At 51.1% G+C, this 20,678-nt stretch overlaps 8 protein-coding genes across 8 annotated transcripts; 6 read left to right on the forward strand and 2 right to left on the reverse strand.

The window, feature by feature from the left end:
* The first annotated feature begins 1,143 nt into the window (after window positions 1–1,143).
* On the forward strand, window positions 1,144–4,409 carry N7473_012320 (putative C6 transcription factor (NirA)). The gene is made up of 5 exons (XM_057158259.1): window positions 1,144–1,368; window positions 1,435–1,489; window positions 1,545–2,502; window positions 2,556–2,924; window positions 2,977–4,409. The coding sequence occupies exons 1-5, from the start codon at window positions 1,291–1,293 to the stop codon at window positions 4,115–4,117; spliced, it is 2,601 nt and encodes an 866-aa protein (XP_057004109.1). The 5' UTR covers window positions 1,144–1,290; the 3' UTR covers window positions 4,118–4,409.
* Window positions 4,410–4,577: 168 nt separating this feature from the next.
* On the reverse strand, window positions 4,578–6,000 carry N7473_012321 (serine/threonine-protein phosphatase; the record flags this gene model as incomplete). The annotated part of the gene is made up of 3 exons (XM_057158260.1): window positions 4,578–4,580; window positions 4,634–5,921; window positions 5,984–6,000. 3 exons carry the CDS (start codon window positions 5,998–6,000, stop codon window positions 4,578–4,580), a joined length of 1,308 nt encoding a protein of 435 aa, XP_057004110.1.
* Window positions 6,001–6,576: 576 nt separating this feature from the next.
* N7473_012322 (uncharacterized protein) lies at window positions 6,577–7,014 on the forward strand (the record flags this gene model as incomplete). The annotated part of the gene is made up of 1 exon (XM_057158261.1): window positions 6,577–7,014. One exon carries the CDS (start codon window positions 6,577–6,579, stop codon window positions 7,012–7,014), a length of 438 nt encoding a protein of 145 aa, XP_057004111.1.
* A 423-nt stretch (window positions 7,015–7,437) lies between these two features.
* alg3 (dolichyl-P-Man:Man(5)GlcNAc(2)-PP-dolichol alpha-1,3-mannosyltransferase) lies at window positions 7,438–8,824 on the forward strand (the record flags this gene model as incomplete). The annotated part of the gene is made up of 3 exons (XM_057158262.1): window positions 7,438–7,564; window positions 7,637–8,160; window positions 8,225–8,824. The coding sequence occupies 3 exons, from the start codon at window positions 7,438–7,440 to the stop codon at window positions 8,822–8,824; spliced, it is 1,251 nt and encodes a 416-aa protein (XP_057004112.1).
* A 43-nt stretch (window positions 8,825–8,867) lies between these two features.
* Window positions 8,868–9,349, reverse strand: N7473_012324 (putative eukaryotic translation initiation factor eIF1a-like protein; the record flags this gene model as incomplete). Its single annotated transcript, XM_057158263.1, has 2 exons — window positions 8,868–8,973; window positions 9,039–9,349. The coding sequence occupies 2 exons, from the start codon at window positions 9,347–9,349 to the stop codon at window positions 8,868–8,870; spliced, it is 417 nt and encodes a 138-aa protein (XP_057004113.1).
* A 1,089-nt stretch (window positions 9,350–10,438) lies between these two features.
* Window positions 10,439–11,935, forward strand: N7473_012325 (putative MFS efflux transporter; the record flags this gene model as incomplete). The annotated part of the gene is made up of 1 exon (XM_057158264.1): window positions 10,439–11,935. One exon carries the CDS (start codon window positions 10,439–10,441, stop codon window positions 11,933–11,935), a length of 1,497 nt encoding a protein of 498 aa, XP_057004114.1.
* A 1,483-nt stretch (window positions 11,936–13,418) lies between these two features.
* On the forward strand, window positions 13,419–18,151 carry pkcA (protein kinase c). The gene is made up of 8 exons (XM_057158265.1): window positions 13,419–13,925; window positions 14,030–14,296; window positions 14,363–14,947; window positions 15,006–15,401; window positions 15,465–15,864; window positions 15,960–16,521; window positions 16,586–16,787; window positions 16,848–18,151. Exons 1-6 carry the CDS (start codon window positions 13,514–13,516, stop codon window positions 16,021–16,023), a joined length of 2,124 nt encoding a protein of 707 aa, XP_057004115.1. The 5' UTR covers window positions 13,419–13,513; the 3' UTR covers window positions 16,024–16,521; window positions 16,586–16,787; window positions 16,848–18,151.
* A 730-nt stretch (window positions 18,152–18,881) lies between these two features.
* On the forward strand, window positions 18,882–20,264 carry N7473_012327 (uncharacterized protein; the record flags this gene model as incomplete). Its single annotated transcript, XM_057158266.1, has 1 exon — window positions 18,882–20,264. The coding sequence occupies one exon, from the start codon at window positions 18,882–18,884 to the stop codon at window positions 20,262–20,264; it is 1,383 nt and encodes a 460-aa protein (XP_057004116.1).
* Window positions 20,265–20,678: the final 414 nt, after the last annotated feature.

Genomic DNA, 20,678 nt, shown 5'->3' on the forward strand with positions numbered 1-20,678 from the left:
AAAAGTAAAGACGAAGAGACCGACGTGGCCAGTGGAGCTGCCTAAGCGAGCAGCACACTTGCGGTGTATGGATGTGTATACAATAATCATAACAAAACTACTCCGTATAGTTGGGCTTGTTATGATTATTATTTGACATGGTATCATTATTTGTTGAGACCCCCCTTTCTTTGCTTTGCTTTTGCTTTTTGCCTTGGTTTGATGGTAATGTGATTACCGAGTCCTGCGTTGGGCCCCCGAAAAAAAAAAAAAAAACAATACAGATGTCTTCGTGGCCCTGGTCCTTTTCTATCCACCATACAAAAAAATAACAACATGCGCGCCTGGCGGTGAAACAACTCGATGTGTTGGGGGGTGGTCGCTTAGTGCGGGTGTATCCAGTCCGGAGTCCGTCCGTACTGGATTCCTTCCTATGCACTGGAACATGAGTCATTTAGAGCGCCAGACAAGATTTTAATTACACAGAAATGATCTACCTTTGCTGTGCCTCCAAACTATATTCCCTAGATGTCTACCCAATCTATACTTTAAACTACAATCCATAGATCTTTTTAGTCCTGAGGCAATTCAGCCTTCCCTTTCAGGCTTCCAAAGTACACTAACTCATCATATGGTGGGCACGTGAACGCCAGCTTATCAAATTATGGCTGAGTCAGCTATCACTACCGTCGAATCCGTTGATGAGTTCACGTTGAGTTGCAGCCAGCCAGAAGCCAGCGATAAACCCCCAGCTGCAGTCTGCCTGCTGGATCCAATCATCGCCATTGTATTCTCATCACCATTGCGCTGTTATCTCGAGGCATTCTCTGCCATCTCATCCATATCCCCCCAAAAGCCCTCCCCCGCCTCCCGTGTGGGGTGTCCCGCGGGGTCTCAGAATTCCAACCCATTTGCGCTGCTTGCGGCGTGTATAGAAACCTGCTTCGTAAAAAGCTGGTGGTCGGAAACATTGCATGCACTGGTCCTCGAGGCTCAAGCATGACCCATTAGTTCGGAGCTCTTCTCGCCGGGGAACTAACTAACGCCTTTCCATATCTCGTAATCAGCTATCGCGTATGGCCACTTATCACTGCCGACTCCCACCTCCATCATTTTCTTTCTGGCCTGTGGAAACCCTGCCTGTTTTGACCAACTTTCGGGATTTGAACGATGGACAGACCATGTCTCACGCCTACTGAAATCTGGACCATTGACCGGTGGACACGAGGCTAAAGAACGTGGGAGTGATCGTCCGCGGAGAAAGCACCACCAACGAACTTCGAATCCAACCTATCGCAGGAGTCGATCCCCATGGCTGCAGAGCGAGGTGCGCCCAAACGGCGCTGTGTGAGTACTGCTTGCATAGCTTGTCGGAGGAGGAAGTCAAAGGTAAGCCCTCCTAGCCGTGTTGACAAGCTTGGGATGTGGGTGGTGTGGCTGATCATCTCTTCTTAGTGTGATGGCAATCTGCCCAGCTGCGCAGCATGTTCCTCTGTTTATCATACACCATGTATGTATGCTCCCCTGCTGAACTTCTACTTCAATTATAATTAACCGTTTCGCAGGTGTCTATGATCCAAACTCCGATCATCGACGTAAAGGAGTTTATAAGAAAGATGCCGATACACTTCGAACTCGGCACACGACATTGCAAACATTAATTCAAGCATTATTGAACTATGAAGAAGACGATGCTTTCGATTTGGTTCGCCAGATTCGTTCCTGCGACGATCTGGAAGATGTTGCCAAATCTGTCATTGCTCGAGAGAAAGGGCTTCTTGCCGCGGCCAATGCTGATGCCGCTAGAGATTCAAACGATGATGAATCAGCCGGGGTTGACCAGTTCGAGTCTGAGCTATCAGGCAAAATGAGCGAACTGGTACTCGATGGCACTCGCAAATTTATTGGTGGGACGTCCAATCTCATTTTCCTTCCGCCGGGCTCGGAAATACACGAGTCTCTATCCACAACCGATTCTCCTGCCCTCAATGACTCGCAACCGATTCGGCGATGGACTCGGGTCACGGAAGATGACTCGCTGATCAGCCATCTCCTAACCATGTACTTCACGTGGCACTATCCCTTCTTCACTCTTCTCGCCAAGGACTTATTCTACCGGGATTACATCCGTGGCGTCTCGAGCGCATACTGCTCACCATTACTAGTCAACGCCATGCTAGCACTTGGTTGTCATTTCAGTTCATTGAGAGGGGCATTCGCCGACCCACTGAACCCAAACACGGCGGGAAATCATTTCTTCAAAGAAGCGAAACGCTTGGTTTTGGAGAATGACGAGCACGAGAATGCCAAGCTCTGCACTGTCCAAGCATTTGCCCTCATGTCTGTCCGCGAGGCTGGTTGTGGCCGAGAGGGCAAAGGCTGGGTGTACAGTGGTCTGAGCTTCCGCATGGCCCTTGATCTGGGATTGAATGTTGATGCAAAGAACATGGGTTCCCACAATCTCAGTGATGAAGAAATGGATGCACGACGAATTACTTTCTGGGGTTGTCATCTCGTCGACAAGTATGTACTCTTCAAACCCCATTTGTTACCCCTCTGTTTCTAACAGATGACAGGTGTTGGTCTAATTACCTGGGTCGTCAACCTCAACTCTCCTCATCCAACACGAATGTTTCCAAATTTGAGGTGCTGCCCAGAGAAGAGACCGAACTGTGGTCTCCCTATACGGATGCTGGCGTAGGTCATGATCACACACAGCCGTCTAGGACAAGGGCAGTAGCGTTCCAGATATCAAAACTGTGTGAAATAAGCAGTGACCTGCTGGTGTTCTTCTACCATCCTGCCGAATTGGAGAAGACTCACCAGAAGCAGTTGGAGCTGAAGAGATTGAGTGATGTCCATACTCGTCTCGAGGCCTGGAAAAAGGAGCTTCCAAGGGAATTTGACCCGAAAGAAGGGCAGTTGCCTCAGGTACTTGTCATGCAGTAAGTAAGCCCCGGAGAGCATCCTTTATTGCATTGGCTAACTTTATGACAGCATGTTCAACCAACTTCTTCTCATCCATCTCTACCGACCCTTCTTGAAATATACCCGCAGCAACACCCCTCTCCCATCCCACGTTTCACCACGCAAGATTTGTACCCAGGCCGCTTCGGCCATCTCGAAATTGATGAGAATGTACAAACGAACATATGGACTGAAACAAATCTGCAATATTGTCGTGTATATCGCACACACGGCCTGCACCATTCACCTTCTCAATCTTCCGGAGAAAAACGCCCAACGAGATGTCATCCACGGCCTCCGAAATCTCGAAGAAATGGCCGACGGCTGGCTTTGCGCTCGTCGTACATTACGCATCCTCGACATCTCAGCCAGCAAGTGGCAGGTCGAGCTACCCCCCGAGGCAACCACTATCTTCGAGCGAACCCATGTGAAATGGGGCTCATGGGGATCGTGGGACCAAGTCGCTTCCCCTTCTACATCGGACGATTCCCACATGACCCACGGCAACTTCCAATCCTCAGTGACCAGTCCAAGCCGATACTCAACATCCCCATCCAACACTCAGCCTCCGCTCGCAACTTCAGCCGAGACCATTACACCCACCGCTCCCATCAACATGGTAGCCCCATCAATGAACCCACCCGCCACTCTCCCTACCACCATGCAAGCAATGCCCGCCGCACGCGGTATCCCAAGCGCCCTAGCCCAGCGTTCAGAGTTCCCACCCCCAGAACCAACATACCTCCGACCTATATACCAGATGTCTAACCTCGCCTCCGCCGGTCCATCCACCGGCCCCCAAAACCAACCCGGCTGGTACGACGCATCAGGACCACCGATAGCGCCGCAGAATGCCACGCCTCGGTCAAACTCTACCGTCTCCGGATTCGAGACTACAGAGCACCTCGTCGAGGAGAGCCAGGATTGGTGGTCGCGCAATACGCTTGGTGTGGATCATTGGCCTGGACCGTGGAGTCCGGAAATTTCGAATCCCCCGCCTCCACTACAATATGAGGGTAATCATGCTTATGCCATGGCTATGGCTCAGCAGCAACAGCAGTCGGGTTCTTCGCCCATGTCGGGGCTTCAGCCACAGGCTACAGTGGGGGTACCTAATATCCGACCCGTAGCGGAGAATAGCCCGTCTGGCTATGACGAGCCATGGAAATGATTCATGATCTGCTTATCTTACTTTTGGAAATATTTTTCGGGTTTCTTGATATATACTGGTTAAAGTTCTCGTGTGCCATGTTGAAATGTTTTCATTCTGACTTACTTTGTGTTTTGTGTATTATTGTTGATGATTTTGTTTCTTCATGATACCAGAAATTGGGAGGCTTTTTTTTTTCTGTGAATTGGATACAGCTCGGGGGTTGGTATCATTTTTGTCGCGTTGGCGAGGCTTATATGAGTTACGTTCCGATATAATTACGTTTATAAAATTGAGAGACGAAGTAGAAGAAGAATAGGTACTCCAAATTTCTACGAGTTAAGTATCCGTCATGATTGATCATTAAGGTTGCAAACAAAGACATAAACACCAAGGCACAAGATGCTAAGGGAATCGAAAAGCTTCTGGGATCCATATAGACGATCGAAAGGGGTGAGAGAATGCAGTAGAGGTATTGGTATCACTGTTGAAAGAATTAGTTTGAACTTTCTTGTACGTGGCGTTGGTCAATCTTACCAGGAAATAATCAGCGACGGGCTTCTTCGCAGGCATACCCCTAGTATCCTGCGCTGCGGCCTCGAAAACGCGGTATCTCCTCCCAGGACTGACAACAGTGTTGGCGACACCATTTGCGCCCACAACGCCATTGCTTCGTCCATATTCTCCGTTGCTGCGTGCAACGGTGCCGCCATTGCTGGCATCTTCGCCCAGCTCCAAGATGGCAGCTACATTGCCACATCGGTAGCAGTAGTTCGGTGCAGACCACACCGTGACGATACCTCCATCGAACATCTCTTTGTATCCCTCCATGACAAGCTGATGGGCACGCGCTACTAGAGATAAGCCATTGAGGTGATTGAACTGTTTGACGATGTCTCCACCAAACAGGAACCCGGCACCACGCGGGCTCAGCCCCCATCCCTCGATCTCATCGGGGTCTGACCAGAGCAGATCGCACATGGCACCTTCATGCGGCACTTCTTGCTTCCTATCGATCAACCGGATCTTATCCACGGAGTCGATAAGGGGTGACAAGCCGCCGTGAACACAAAGTACGGCACCTGTACGGCTGGTCGTCGCACTGCCGTTGCCGTCTCCACTAGCACCTGTTCCGGGGGCACCTGTACGAGTAGGAACAGCTGTTTGGCCTGGTGCGGCGGATATATCGCGTGGTGGTGAAATGCGGGAGTCTGTGGACACGTCTGAGGAGGAGCGCTGTCGCGGGCGATATGTACTCATTGTGACCTCCCCGCGTGAGTTCAACACCTCGGTCTCCAGCACGCCATCTTCAACAAGCATCGTAGACTGTGTCATATCATTCACGCCCGAACCAGTCGGCTCCAGTTCCGAGCTCGCACCGAGGACAATAGCGCCAAGCGCCAGGTAGTCGAACACTTCGCAACAGTATCGCCAAACGTTGGCGCTGCCGTACTTGCGAATACACTCATCATAGAATCCGTACACGGTGGTAATCTGACGCGACTCGTGATTTCCACGGATAAGAGTGATACGGTCGGGATAGCGCACTTTGAGACAGAGGAGGAGGAGGAAGGACTCGAGCGAATAGAACCCGCGATCGACAAAGTCGCCCATAAATAGGTAATTAGTATCGGGAACGTCACCACCCACGCGGAACAGTTCCATCAGATCGTGAAATTGGCCATGGATGTCGCCGCAGATGGTGACCGGCGCATCGACGGAGACGACGTTGCCCTCTTCGATTAAGAGCTCGCGCGCTTTGTAGCACAGTTCGCGGACCTGGGATTCGGGAATCAGGCGGCAGGCCCGCAGCTGCTCGATCGCCCTGTGCGAGACAGAGTATTTAGAATATATGGACTAGCTATGGGGAGGGTAAGCGCGTCATACCGGTCTAGGTCGCTCATCTTGTCGAGTTGGAGGAGGGAGGGAGGTGAGGAAGAAGAGGCGGTAGTGGAGGAGGAGGGGTGCAGTTAGTTTGAGGGGATATCCCCTCGTGGGAATCAGGAATCAGATAATAATCCAGATCAAATCAATCTCCTTCCCGTGAAAAATGCAGACTGATTGTTGCGACGCCATCAAGAAACAAGCAGCGGAGGTCGATCGATCGAGGGAAGGAAGGTCCGTTTCTGACTCTGCGCGACGGGTTGGCGGCCAATCACGCGGGTGGCAGATAAGATTAGATGTCCACCAGAGCCTTCGCAACTCTCCTGCTGCTTCCACGGTCTCCATCATCCCACCCCGCATCTGCTCTTTCGACACTGTCAGGTCATTGAGCTGGAGGAATTCAATTGCATCCGACCCAATTGACCTTCTTGACGAGTCCTGCGCCCTCCTTCCCACCCCCAGGCCAGTCGGTCGAACAGACAATCCACTGCCCCCGAGGCCCTCCGATGTCCTGAGCCGAAAAAAAGTCGAAGCACTCGGCCACGTCCACTCCCTTACAACCTTGTCTCCTTCATACGCGTCACACATCGTGCACAATGCCGCCCCATCTACATCCCAAGTCTCGGTCAACGAGCACCCTCTTCGCCGGCACGCTCCTCGCCTCGCTCGTGGTGGTCGGCATGCCACACCTCTTCCCCTGCCCAGCCCCACGACGCACATTCGCCGATTCAGAGATGACAATCACAGCCGACGGGCAACAAGTACCACGCATTCGGCGGCGTCGGCGGAAAGATGTCGAGCTGGACTCCGAAAACGCTCGCCCGGGGTATCCAACACCACCCGGTACGGTAGACGAGGAGGTGTCTACGTTCTTCCAGATGGAGGAGGAAGCAGAGAAACTGGCTCGCGTTGGGCACGAGTGTCCCGTACCGAAGCCCAAGGGTGTTCTTGGGGAATTGCTTGGATTCCGCAATGCGCGTGGGAGTGAGCCATCTCAAACACAGGCTAGCGGAGCGGTCGATGGAGGCCGGTAGTGTCTCGGGAGTTGGCTCTTTGCATTGTGTTATATTGTTCTACGTCTTGTCATCTTTTGCGTCATTTTCTTCTTTTGTTTAATGATACCATGGAATTGGCTGTGAAGCCGGGGGTTGGATTCGGCCGTTGTCGTTGTTACGACCGGCCTCGGATAGAAAGGCTTGAAGGTGTTGAGTTTAAAGCTCAACAAGCCTACATGTATATGTATAAAATGTATAAACAAAGATTATTCTGAGACTCAATGTCAAAATATTCTACATTTCTGCAACTCCACAGTCTAGTCTGTTCATACTCGAAAACGATGACTGCGTAAGCCGGGCTATGGGGTTTGTCGGGCCAGAATCCCGTCAAGCTTAAGCTTAAAGCCGCTCCCCCTCTGGCCACCTTGAACATTCCCCGTCCACCCCCCAATTTGCGACGCAATGTCCAATCCTTGGATCAAATTTGTACACACCGCGCTAACTCATCCAAAGCATACGCCATGGATTGTAGCCTTGCTCATCTTGGGTGATGCAGCTCTCTGCGCACTAGTGATATGGAAGATCTCCTGTAAGTGCGCACGGCGCGTTACGGGCCAAGACCAAGATCAGACAGAACCAGGTCACTGATATCCCACCACAGACACCGAAATTGACTGGTCAACCTATATGCAGCAAGTCTCACTCTACATATCTGGTGAACGTGATTACACTGCAATCAAGGGCTCGACTGGACCTCTGGTCTACCCCGCCGCTCACGTCTACATCTACACGCTGCTCCACAACCTGACCGATGGAGGACGCGATATCCTCCTCGGGCAAATCTTCTTTGCGGGTTTTTACCTGGCCACTTTGATTGTTGTCATTGCCTGTTACAGACAGGTTGAGGTCCCTCCTTACCTTTATCCACTACTGGTTCTATCCAAGCGGCTTCATAGCATCTATATGCTGCGCATGTTCAATGATGGCATTGCCGCGCTCGCTATGTGGGTGGCTATTTACTTGTGTATGAAGCAGAAATGGACCGCTGGTATCGCGGTCTGGTCTCTGGGTGTGGGTGTCAAAATGACATTGGCCCTGCTGGTACCAGGGATTGCTATTATCACGCTGCTGAGCCTGGGTCTGGTACAAAGCATTGTTCTTGGGGCCATGGCAGTCCTGATTCAGGTGAGTTACGTCGACTTATTCACTTCGAGAAAATATCCCAGACTGGCTACTGACATTACTACAGGTGTTACTTGCAATTCCATTCCTCCAGGAAAACCCAGTGGGCTACCTATCCAAAGCCTTCGAACTATCCCGGCAATTCATGTTTAAATGGACCGTTAATTGGCGATTCGTGGGCGAGGAGACATTCCTCTCAAGAGAATTCTCATTGGGTTTGCTAGTATTGCACCTTTCATTGCTGGCTATCTTCTCAACTGTGTGGGTGAAGCCATCCGGAATCAACGTGGTCCGCTTCCTCCAGGACAGCATCCGAGGCTGCCAGCCACCAGTGGCACTCTCGAGGTCATTCATAATGACTGTGTTGTTGAGCTCGCTAGCCATTGGCTTGCTGTGCGCTAGGTCATTGCATTACCAGTTCTTCGCATATCTGGCATGGGCCACCCCGTTCCTCCTGTGGCGGGCAGGCCTCCATCCGATTCTGATCTATACCGCGTGGGCGCTGCAGGAGTGGGCTTGGAACGTCTACCCCAGCACCGATGCTAGTTCCACGGTCGTGGTCTTGTCCCTCGCCCTGCAGGTATTTGGTGTGCTCATCAACGGGCTGGGCGAGGTAGGAAGCAAGCGCGGTGGAGCTGAGAGCCGAAGGAAGGCGGGTACTCGATAAAGGCCGAGATTTCGGTTCGTGTGTATGTATATAGGCGAATTGTTCATGCATCAGATTCATCAGATGACGGCATCTTTCCAACTCGAGATTCCTCTTCGTCAGATTCGGAGTCGACGACAGCTACGGGCTGCTTAACAAATTCCTTTGGCCTGTAGAGAATGGTATGCTGGTTAGCGACTAATATATGAGGGCCGTGGTATCAACGTGGTCATACCAGAAAGCAGCTTTCCTCCAGGCCTTCTCATCGCGCACAATGTTGATGATCTCTCCACCAATCTTATTATCCCGCTCCTCTTGTGCCTGGGTATCAACGACAAGGAAGGATCCACGCTTAATCCAGAAAGTTGATCGGAAGCGGGCAGGTAATTCAACGAGCATTTGAGTCTTGTCGGCTTGTTCGATCAGGTAGATGTTATTGCCTGTGGCCTTGATTGCTCGGACGATTTGTTGGGTGTCGGACAGCTCGTCTGGTGGGAACATGGTTCCTTCGGCCGTAGCCAGGACCTTTCGGCGAGGGGGAGCCATTTTCGATCTTAAGTGGTGATTGAGAATGTGATCGGTGTGCGATTGATGTGCAATTGAGCTTTAGGTGACTCTGTGTCCTTGCGAGGATCGATTGTGGGAGAATGATATTTTCCTTATCAGTGGGGCAGCCTCCGCTACCTTAAAGTGCCCTGGCGGTGAGTTGCCATATATACAATCATAGTCATATCGATATGGTAGAATAAGTCCACGCGTTCGAGGGAAAAGGCTGTCAGAAATGCTGAACTCCAACATATGTGCGACTGTGTATTAGATACAAAGCAGGATGCATGGTGGGAGCAAGAGCGTCTCTAGCAGAGCACTCCGCTGCCGTGATCTCTACTCTTTCTACTCACAATATATGTTGCTTCATGGCTGCTATACCAGGGATATTGTAATTGGTGCAAGTGATTGCATAAAGCCGCATGGTATACCTCACTGTCTATGCCAATAGCGACGGTATGAAAGTAAATAAAAATGTACGCCTGTGATGGTAGCTAGGCGAATATGTTTAGAGCCAGGAATATAATTGCAAGCCTCACGGTGTACGTCAACCTTGATCGACCAGTGCTTTATATAATCAACTTGCCTGATTTCTTCCATCAAATCAGGTTGTGTAGTGTAATGGTCATCACTCCAGATTCTGATTCTGGCAATCCCGGTTCGATCCCGGGCACGACCTCTTATTTTTCCTTTTTTGCGGATTGGTCTTCGGTACCTAATTCAGCCGGGATTCTCCCGAAACTATATATTCCTTCCAGGGCACGGCCAGGACTGTCTCTTTCTTTTAGCCTTCTCTTCCCGAGCAGCCATAATTAGTACCTTCCAAGTCCCAGACTTCAGCGATCGGCGAATTCTCCGGTCTTGGAAATGAGACTGAGAGACTTAACTAGCTAGTACTTCTGGGAAGCTTACCAACCATGAACTACCTGGACGGAAGACCAGCGCACTTCTCTCCACATTGCCCTTCTTGGACACTTGTTATTACTAAGTCTCAAGTGACCTAGTTGTTAATTCACTTACTCCGGAAATATCTTCGAGTATTTCGAATCCATACTTCGGAAGGGCTTCTCAGCATCCATCTGTGCAAACATGGCCCCTTCCGGACTTGAGGCCTTTATCGAGATCGACAGCTCTCGTCAGATCCCAAGCCCGCCCGCTGCATTGCGCAAGGACAAGCAACGTGTCTCACAGCATTCATCCAATTACGAATTACACGAGATCCAACCACTCGAGCAAAGCTCGACGGTAGTTCCCAAGCCCGTGAAACCCTCCACGGGTGATCCCTCTACGCCCACGCCTACTCCCAGAGTATTAGAAAATCGCCTACCATCTCCACCTGCGAATGATGTCACGGAATGGGCTCCAGATCGCACGGCAACGTCGTGGAAGACCAAATGGCGACTCCTGAGCTGCTGCTTGATCAATTTCGGCAACGGGATGAACGACAGTGCCCCCGGTGCGCTGATCCCGTATATTGAAAAACATTACAGCATTGGGTACGCTGTGGTCTCGTTGATATTCGTGACCAACGCACTGGGCTTCATCTCTGCGGCTCCTGTTACACATGCTATTGAGCACAAGCTCGGCCGGTCCAAAAGCTATGCGCTCGCTATGTCGCTCCTGGTCGTCAGCTACGTGGTTATCATCTGTCAGCCGCCGTTTCCTGTTGTCGTGGCGTGTTTCTTTTTGCTTGGATTTGGTATGGCACTCAGCTTGGCTCTGAGCAATGTGTACTGTGCCAACTTGCCGAATTCCACGACAGCACTGAGTTGTGTTCATGGCTCGTATGGTATTGGAGGCACGGTGGCACCGCTGTTCGCGACTGCGATGGTGTCGAATGGGATCCGTTGGTCGCTTTTCTATACGGTTTCTTTGGCCTTTTCTCTAATTAATCTTTCCTATTCCTCGTGGGCGTTCTTGGGCTTTGAGCATGATACCCCCGTCGAGCTTCTACGGCCGACAGCCTCACGTCCGACAGGCGAGGGTGAGCCCTTGACGAGGAAACAGCTACTCAAATCAGCCATTCGCAACCGCACAACCTTACTCGGTGCCCTCTTCATCTTCGCCTACCAAGGCGCCGAAGTATCTACCTCGGGCTGGGTGGTATCTTTCCTCATCAGCTACCGACACGGCGACCCCTCCAGCGTTGGATATGTTAGTGCAGGCTTCTGGGCCGGCATTACCACCGGTCGATTTATATTGTCCCATCCTGCCGCCAAGCTGGGCCACAAGACTGCGGTTTTGATCATGGTGGCAGGTGCCGTGGCCTTCCAGCTGCTGACCTGGCTGATCCCGAATGTGGTTGGGGATGCCGTGACGGTCGCGATCCTGGGTCTGCTGTTAGGTCCTGTGTACACGAGTGCCACGGCTGTTTTCACACAGCTGCTCCCGCGGAACATCCACATCCCCAGTCTCAGCTTTATTAGTGCTCTTGGCAGTAGTGGGGGTGCTGTCTCGCCCTTCTTTACCGGTCTTCTTGCCCAGAATGTGGGGACGATGGTACTGCATCCGATCTGTATTGGTTTGTATGGAGTGATGGCGACTAGTTGGTTGCTGTTACCGAAAATTTCCAAGCGATCCGAGTAAAAGTGTGCTGTGCGATGTGTTGTGCGTGTGATACATGTTCCCTCCCGATTTGGTCTGGGCCTTAGATCGGGTCCGACTGACTGCCTGAGACATGAGATCTTATCAGCGCTAGGGCTGGGGAATGTACGTGCTGCCTGCATGAGCATCTCGGCTGGTTTGGAGGGGTTGAGTCCTTATACTTGTCGGGCTCATGTGGGCATGTTAGGTGCTCTTGCATACTGCATTTTTCGGGTTACATACATTGGAGGGTATAGGTACGTTACAACAAGGTTCAGTTTGATTAAAGCTTGTCTCTGCATAGCGACCGGGAATTTAGTAGTCAACCTCTGTAGGATTGCTTGTAATTCCGTGTAGTTCTTGGCTTTAGGGCAGTGTTATATCATATTATGATTATTATCAGTATTTAGTGCCATCACGATGGCGCCACTTTGGACCCTGTTCTGGCTAACTTTAATCTAGTGTATCTTCCGTGACCCAATAGCCAATAGCCGTTATGCGCATACCAGGAACTCCAGATGATATCCAGGTGGCAAAGCAATTGCAGTTCGAAGAATGTGTGCAACGTAGCCGAGCAGCGACATGAACAGCCACGCTACTCAGCCCTTCATGAATGTCCATGGATTTCCATGTACGCGGTAAGGAGACTAGAGCTGACACGGTCGCAGGCCTAACAATTCCAGGAGCGGTAACGGTGACCAGGATTCGAATAAAATAGAATCTCCAATCACACTTTGACCGTTCCGTTCGATCGTCGTCATCCTATCAGTTGTTGCCTGTTGAATGGAAGAACACCCGAGACAAGCCGACACCTCAGGTTCGAGTCATATGTCATCGATGAGCAATGGATCTACCATGTCGGAGACGTGATAAAGTGGATTGTGTCTTGGAGATCTGCTTGGGGTTTCATTGGGTCTGCTCGGTCTGCCAGGTTTGGTAGGCTTTGGTTTGAGGCGGTGCAGTGGCAGACACCGGAAAGTAAATCAACTTTGGTTTGATGTCTCGGAGTAGATGGGGGGGGGAGAATAGGAAGACGGATGATGAGAAAGAGGAACAGCCACAAGACAGAAAGCCGATTTGGGTAAAAGGGCAGCATAGCCTCACGTGTATTCCCTTAACTGGAAGTGTTTCCAAGGCTCGTCACAAATCCATTGTTTGGAGGAGTTTGGATCGCGACGGGGCCTGGTTACATTGGCTCGATTATTCATGATTCAGGGTCATAAATTTCAACCTCGAAATCTCAGCTTTTATGCACTTCAGATTTACTTGATTTATCTCTTCTATTTTTCCATTTCTTCTCTTATCGTTGGGGTGATCGGGCGCTGGTCTTACTCTACATTTTCCGAAGTGGCATTATCCTTACCGTTTTACCCCCCTCTGTGTCAACAACGAGAGCCCCGCGAAACCCTTCCCACCCAACACCCTCTCCATCAATATCTCCCTCCTCCACCTTCCAACTATCTCCCCCCTCTCCCCCCCCCCACACCCACACTCAACCTCACCGGTCCACGGCTTCCTCCTCAAGTTTATCCTCCTCCTCTTCGCTTCGGACCTGTTGCTCGTCCCTCATCTCCGCCCATCATGGACGGCGACGAGCTCATTGCCTCGGTCTACCGCAAGATCGAGCGGGAGAAGGCCCTCATCGCCGCCGCCAGTAACATGCGACAGTCGACCGACAACGTCCTAGTGCAACAGCGAGTCGACGCCAATATCCGCGATGGCCGCAAAAACATCGCCTACCTCGAGGAGAAGATGCGAGAGTTGCAGCTTCGCCAAATGGAACGGGAAGGTGGCGGTTCACCCCACGATTCTCGTAACCAACAAGCCGGAGGGCCGCCGCCTCCTCCGAAGGACCATCAGGGATATTATGGTGGTGAAGGCGATGCGCAATATCCTCAGGGCGGCGCGGGGTCGATGCCCTCGGGCGCTCCGTTCTCTGACCCCCGCCCCTACGCCCCGATCCCTAAGGCGCGGCCAAATTACACAAAGCTCGGTGCGCTGATTACCCCTCTCCCGTTGTGTCCACCGCTGGAATTTCCAGCAGGTGGGAAATTTTCCGATGACATTGGAATGCTGACCGGAAATGTGGTGTCTCAGATCTAATCAAATATGACACTCCGTATCTCGGCCCGAAGATCCAGCTCATGCTGTCTCAACTCGAGTTCAAGCTGAGTGTGGAAAAACAGTACAAGGCGGGTATCGAGAAGATGGTCCGGTTGTACCAGGATGAGGGCGACCGAAAGAGCCGCGCCGATGCCGAAGGCCGTCGCGTGGAAAGTAACCAGAAGATCCAGTTGCTGAAGCAGGCCTTGAAGCGATATGAGGATCTTCACGTTGACATCGATTCTTCTGATGCGGCGGATGGTGCGTCAGAACAATGAATCATTGCCGTGGTATGGTTCAAGTCTAACTAATTTTTCTATGGTATAGATGAGTCGCTCAGCAGCCCCAACATGCGCAAGCCCTTGACCGGTCTTCTTACGATGCGAATTCATGCTGTTAAAGATGTCGACCATGCCACCAGCTCCCGATTCTCCCGGGGCCCCGAAACATTCGTCATTGTCAAGGTGGAAGATGCAATCAAAGCCAGGACAAAGGCTACTCGAAACGATAAATGGCTTGATGAATCGTTCTCTATTGACATTGATAAGGCGAACGAGATTGAGCTGACTGTCTACGACAAGTCCGGGGACCGCCCCACACCCATTGGTATGCTGTGGGTGCGCATTTCCGATATTGCCGAGGAAATGCGTCGCAAGAAGATTGAAACTGAGCTGAACGCCTCTGGATGGGTTTCTGCTGACAAGATGGATGGGTCGGGCACTCCCCGATCCGACCACCACCCAGGATCTCCGGGCTCCTCGCATGGGGGACCCGGCGGTGCCGGCTTCGGTGCCATGGCGGCTCCTGGTGGACATCCACATGGCGACAACCCGAATGCGCCTCCCACAGTAATGATTGATTCATGGTTTGCTTTGGAGCCATTCGGCCGTATCCAACTCCAGATGAGCTTCGGTAAGATATGGTAGCCCAAATTAGGAGTCCTTGAATGACCCGCTAACTATTGGTACAGCCAAGCAACTGAAGGATCGCCGTCCCTTCGATATTGGTCTCAACCGACAGGGTGCCGTGCGCCAGAAGAAGGAAGAGGTCCACGAAAAGCAGGGTCACAAGTTCGTCACCCAGCAGTTCTACAACATCATGCGCTGTGCGCTGTGTGGAGATTTCCTCAAGTACGCCGCGGGTATGCAATGTGCGGACTGCAAATACACTTGCCACCGTAAATGCTACCCTAAGGTCGTCACCAAGTGTATCAGCAAGGCCAACTATGAGACCGATCCCGACGAGGAGAAGATCAACCACCGGATTCCTCACCGTTTCGAGGGCTTCTCCAACCTTTCTGCCAACTGGTGTTGCCACTGCGGTTACTTGCTGCCGTTTGGACGGAAAAATGCTAAACGGTGTACCGGTACGTTGATGATCCTGACTCGTTCTTTAAGCGTTATACTAATGTCGTGTTCTTGCTTTGTAGAATGTGCGCTTACTTGCCACGCTCAATGCACACATCTTGTGCCTGACTTCTGCGGCATGTCAATGGAAGCCGCAAATCAGATCATCGACGCCCAGATTCGCGCAAAGCATCACAACAAATCTACATCTGTCAGTTCTGGTCTCAGCGGTCGTACCCTTCGACCAGGCGGTCCGCCGCAACCCCCTCATGACAATTCCGTCCTCTCCTACCCCCACAAACCCACCAACGGCCCCTACGGGGCGCTTCCTAGACTACCGTCAGCCGAAGCGGTAAGCGCTGCGACTAACTCTTATATGGCTTCACAGTCACCACTAGCTGCTACCCAGGCTGCCCGTCAACCATTACCACCGAAATCGCCCTCCTCCGCTGTTTTCACTGCAAAGACTGCGGCAACGGCTGCGTCAGCGGTGCGGCCCACTCCGCAACCCCCAAGTATGCCCCCTCGTCGTCTTTTGCTTGCTATCTATTCTTTTCATACTAACATCGATGATTTAGCGGAAGCGCCCCGCCCACCAGTGGAGCCTCAGCAAGCGCCTCCTCCTTCACACGCCCATTATGATCCGAAGGCCTATGTTAATTACCAGCCATCATACCAGGCTCCGCAGGTGCAGAAGCCCAGTGGACCCTCGTACCCGGTGGCCCCGCCCCCGCAAACCGTGCAGGCCATGCCACCCCAGATGCCCCCGCCACAAAAGGAGCCGGAGCCCCCCGTTCCTCAGCCCAAGGCTCGTATTGGATTGGATCACTTCAACTTCCTTGCTGTGCTTGGTAAGGGTAACTTCGGAAAGGTTATGCTGGCGGAAACCAAGAGCACCCGGAAGCTGTATGCCATCAAGGTGCTGAAGAAGGAGTTCATCATTGAGAACGATGAGGTGGAGAGCACGAAGTCTGAGAAGCGTGTCTTCCTGATTGCCAACAAGGAGCGACACCCCTTCCTGCTTAACTTGCACGCTTGTTTCCAAACCGAGACTCGAGTGTACTTTGTGATGGAGTATATCAGTGGTGGTGATCTGATGCTGCACATTCAGCGTGGGCAATTCGGATTGAAGAGGGCACAGTATGTTTCCTGATACTCTGGTCGATTTTCCGTTGTTATGTCAGGTGTTAACTCTTGCTACTAGGTTCTATGCTGCGGAAGTTTGCTTGGCTCTCAAGTACTTCCACGAGAATGGCGTCATCTACCGTGATTTGAAGCTCGACAACATTCTGTTGACTCTTGATGGCCACATCAAGATTGCTGATTATGGTCTTTGCAAGGAGAACATGTGGTACGGCTGCACCACTAGCACCTTCTGTGGTACTCCCGAGTTCATGGCACCCGAGGTTCGTAATTCCCGTTTAATCACTCACCCTGCCACTAAAATACTAACGTCTATGCTTTAGATTCTGCTGGACAAGAAGTATGGTCGCGCTGTGGATTGGTGGGCATTCGGTGTCCTCATCTACCAGATGCTCTTGCAACAGTCTCCCTTCCGTGGTGAAGACGAGGATGAAATCTACGATGCCATTCTTGCAGATGAGCCCCTCTACCCTATCCACATGCCTCGTGACTCTGTCTCAATTCTGCAGAAGCTTTTGACCCGTGAGCCCGAGCTGCGTCTGGGCTCTGGCCCTACCGATGCTCAAGAGGTCATGTCGCACGCGTTCTTCCGCAACGTTAACTGGGATGACATCTACCACAAGCGGGTTCCTCCTCCCTTCATCCCCACTATCAGCAGCCCCACAGATACCAGCAACTTCGACCAAGAGTTCACTAGCGTGACTCCTGTTCTGACGCCTGTGCAGTCTGTGCTGTCGCAGGCCATGCAAGAAGAGTTCCGTGGCTTCTCATACACCGCCGACTTTGCTTGATTGTATGTGGTATCGAAAAGCTACCATGTTAACTCTTGCTTGAGTACCTGTTCACCTATCCCTCTCGGCGATGACTCGGTTTAACGGGGCCTGACAGCGTCGCTTCCGAATTCATACTGCTGTTTGCGAGGTTCTCCGCTTCCAATTCCGCTCTCAATACTTCTATTTCTCTTCAAATTGCTCTACATACCCATTGCAGTTGTGTTTGGTTGAGTGATCGGCGTAGACGCCGACTCCAACCGTCCCTCTTAAGCATGCTTCGTTTGCTGAATGACATGAGTAATGGGGCAATGCTGTTCCTTGTGGATTTCGTGTTCGTCTTATTATCTGATTATTTAAATTGTTTGTTCTTTCTTGCTTTATCTTTCCACCTCTCCGGCGAGTCCTTTCCCACTTTTTCTGTTTCCGACGCCGGATCCACGACTGTTCTACGCAATGCTGGGCTCGTCGCTGCTTAGAACCTTGAGGTGGTGACTAGGATAGATCTCGAGCAGCTGTCAGCCATGAGAATGGATTCATTGATTGGTTGTTTTTGAAGGGTCATGAATGAATGGGGACGCGGTGCGTTTTCAACCAAAAAGTTGAGATGATGATTATGATGATGTGGATTCATGAGTGGATTTGAGGATTGGCTTATTTCCGTTTTTACGATTTCTCTTCGTTTCTTCTTCTTGTTCCTCTCCTGTTTTCTTTTCGTCGAAGGGGTGTCAGCGCATGTGTCGCAGGGTCTGGCGCTGCACATCTTTTCTATGCTTCTGCTGTCATGTTGTTAGATGAGTATCTGATTCCCATGGCTCTATGGACAAGAGATGCAAATACGAACTAATACATCCTGCTTGACTTCCTTCAAGTGGTAGGTGTTATTGTTGTAGATTCAAAATCTAGTCCTATAGAGAGGGCGTTGGTATGATGGTGAGAATAGCTGAGGGACTAATTTCTGGCTGACGACCTGGAAACCTTCAGGGAGTAAGTGATCCGTGGAAGATGACTGCCTTCTTTCATAGTGTCTACCACTTTTTGTCCATCGTGACTTTCCGTTGTGTTTTCCAGAAACTATTTTAAGCTCCGCCTGTTTCTTTGTTCTCACCAGCACAGCCATCCTTTCACCCCCTCGCCCAATCACCAGTTTCCATTGTCCCTCAGACCTGTACTCCCATCCGCTCGGGTCCCAATTCATCTGGACTCGAGGTTGACTCGAGAACTCTGGACTCCAAGATCCAGGTTCATTCTTCTCATTATCTCCACGGTGGAAGGTGGTGGACTGGGCCCTTTGTTCATTCACCTTCTCTGTTCACATAGTAATCTCTTGTGTCCCTGAGCACACCCCGCCTCGACCATCTTCGCCTTCAATGCTTTTTCCTTTTGACTTCTTAGACACCACACTCATTTGCGCACAGTCCCAATCGAAACTGTCGCCAGCATTCTCGAGGCCGAGTCCAACCTCCGAATCCTTCCCGGCAGAGTGCGCACCGTCGACCGGATACTACCTGCGACTTTCTCTCGCGATATCGCATAAAGCCCGCGCTTTTCTCCATGTCCCGTCCTGTCCGATCTAGTAGTTGCCCGATGGACTACAAGCCCAAGGCGAGCGACGAACTGTCCACACCGAACGGGCTATCCCGAGGTCCATGGGTGAAGTCAACAGAGAGCCTTGTTACGCCCCCGAGCACTCGATTTGATGATCAATATTCTCCCCGAAACATTACTGGGTGTCCGTCTTGGTTTGGCCGCACAGTAAAGCAGCGCGAAAGAGAATCGCCCAAAGTGAAGCGAAGAAAGTTCGCGAAATACGACAGCCGTGCTGGAACTGTGACCTCCACTTACAGCGACAGCGTTCAATCTACTTCATCTCTAGCCTTTTCTCCCCCTCCGAGCGAATACTCCGAACCCGTATCACACCCCAAGCGGCAAGCGCTATTTCCACCCATGATTCTCTCACCCGACGAATTTCCCAGTTCCGAGTACGCTACAAAGAGACGAATGAAGAGGAAAAAGGGTCGGGATTCCGACGATGAAGATCAGAATTATGTCGATGTTCAGAATAGCGATGATGACGAACTCGAGTCACCGGTTGCAATCAATAGGTCGGAGCGCGACGATATCATTTTCATCCTGAGCAGGGAGAAAGCAAAGCGCATGGCGCAGGCTATCAAAGTACCACAGGACACCAAAATGGGCGACGAGGAGAAGAATCTTTATCTTGATTTAGCCACCCGCGGCTGTTATCCAGTGCTACCGTCAAGTTGGAAGATGGACTTTGCGACACTTCCAGAATCTCTTTTTCCAACCGGGGACGAGGAAGTCGACGAAACCAACTTCCCCTTCGCGATACAAAAGGCATCCGAGTTCTATGCCATTTCAGCGTTGCACGAGATTCTTAGAGTGCCCGGTCTGGTCCGAGATTGCAGGTTTTTGACAATACATCCACAGGAGGTGATTAGAAAGGCTATTCGGAGATACTTGCGCTGGGCCATCACCGATTCCGGCGTGAAGAAAACACCCAAGACGAAAGCCGTTCACACAATTGCCACCCAGGGGCTGCTGGAGGACGGGAAAAAGGAAGAGACTATTAACGTTGTCAAGAGAGTGCTTAAAAGGCTCAAGAAGCTTGCTGAGGAGCAAAAAGAGATATATCAAGATACTCCTGATCCATACTGGCCTACCCTGGTCGGTTTCTGTCTCTGTGGTCCCATCGTCACCATACTCTCCATGGACACCGACCCAGATTCTGCGACGTGGAAAGAGGTCAACATTGGCTGTCATGCCAAGTACATGGGTCAATTTGATATGTCGGAGGATGACCAAGATGTCTGGAACTCGCTCGCACTGGCAATTGCGGTCATTCATATCCGGCGGACTATGACACGGCTTGCTGATCATTATCCTTACATGGACGGTGTTGCTCAGCGGCGGAGACCGGGAGATGAGACGGAAGATGAGGATTTGTGACTCCTGGCTTGAGTATCCGATACATCTTTAATCTGTTCTTTCATCTTTTCACTCTCATTCTTTGGGGATGGAGCTATTGTTTCTTTTTTGCCTTCTAGCGTGCGATTTTTCCGATTTCTTGTTATTTGTTTTCAAACTCGGCATATCTTGATGGGACTGGTTTTCCCTAACTGCCTGTACTCTTTGCTGATGAGTGTGTTGCTGATGAGTGTGGCAAAGATATTGTATGAATATTGTTTATTTGCTATCTTTCATTCCCATGGTGTTTAAGTGTTTGTTCATTGACCAGCCTCGGGGAACCAAGGGAAGGACTGGAATTTTTGTGATTGAATTGTATCCTAGTGAATTTGAGGAAATCTATTCCCGTTCTTAGAAATATTAGAAAATTCTGTAAGGGCTTAGAAACAACAAGTC

Source organism: Penicillium subrubescens (genome assembly GCF_028828155.1).
Source record: "Penicillium subrubescens strain IBT 31985 chromosome Unknown utg000010l_segment0_segment0, whole genome shotgun sequence".
Lineage (NCBI taxonomy): Eukaryota > Fungi > Ascomycota > Eurotiomycetes > Eurotiales > Aspergillaceae > Penicillium > Penicillium subrubescens.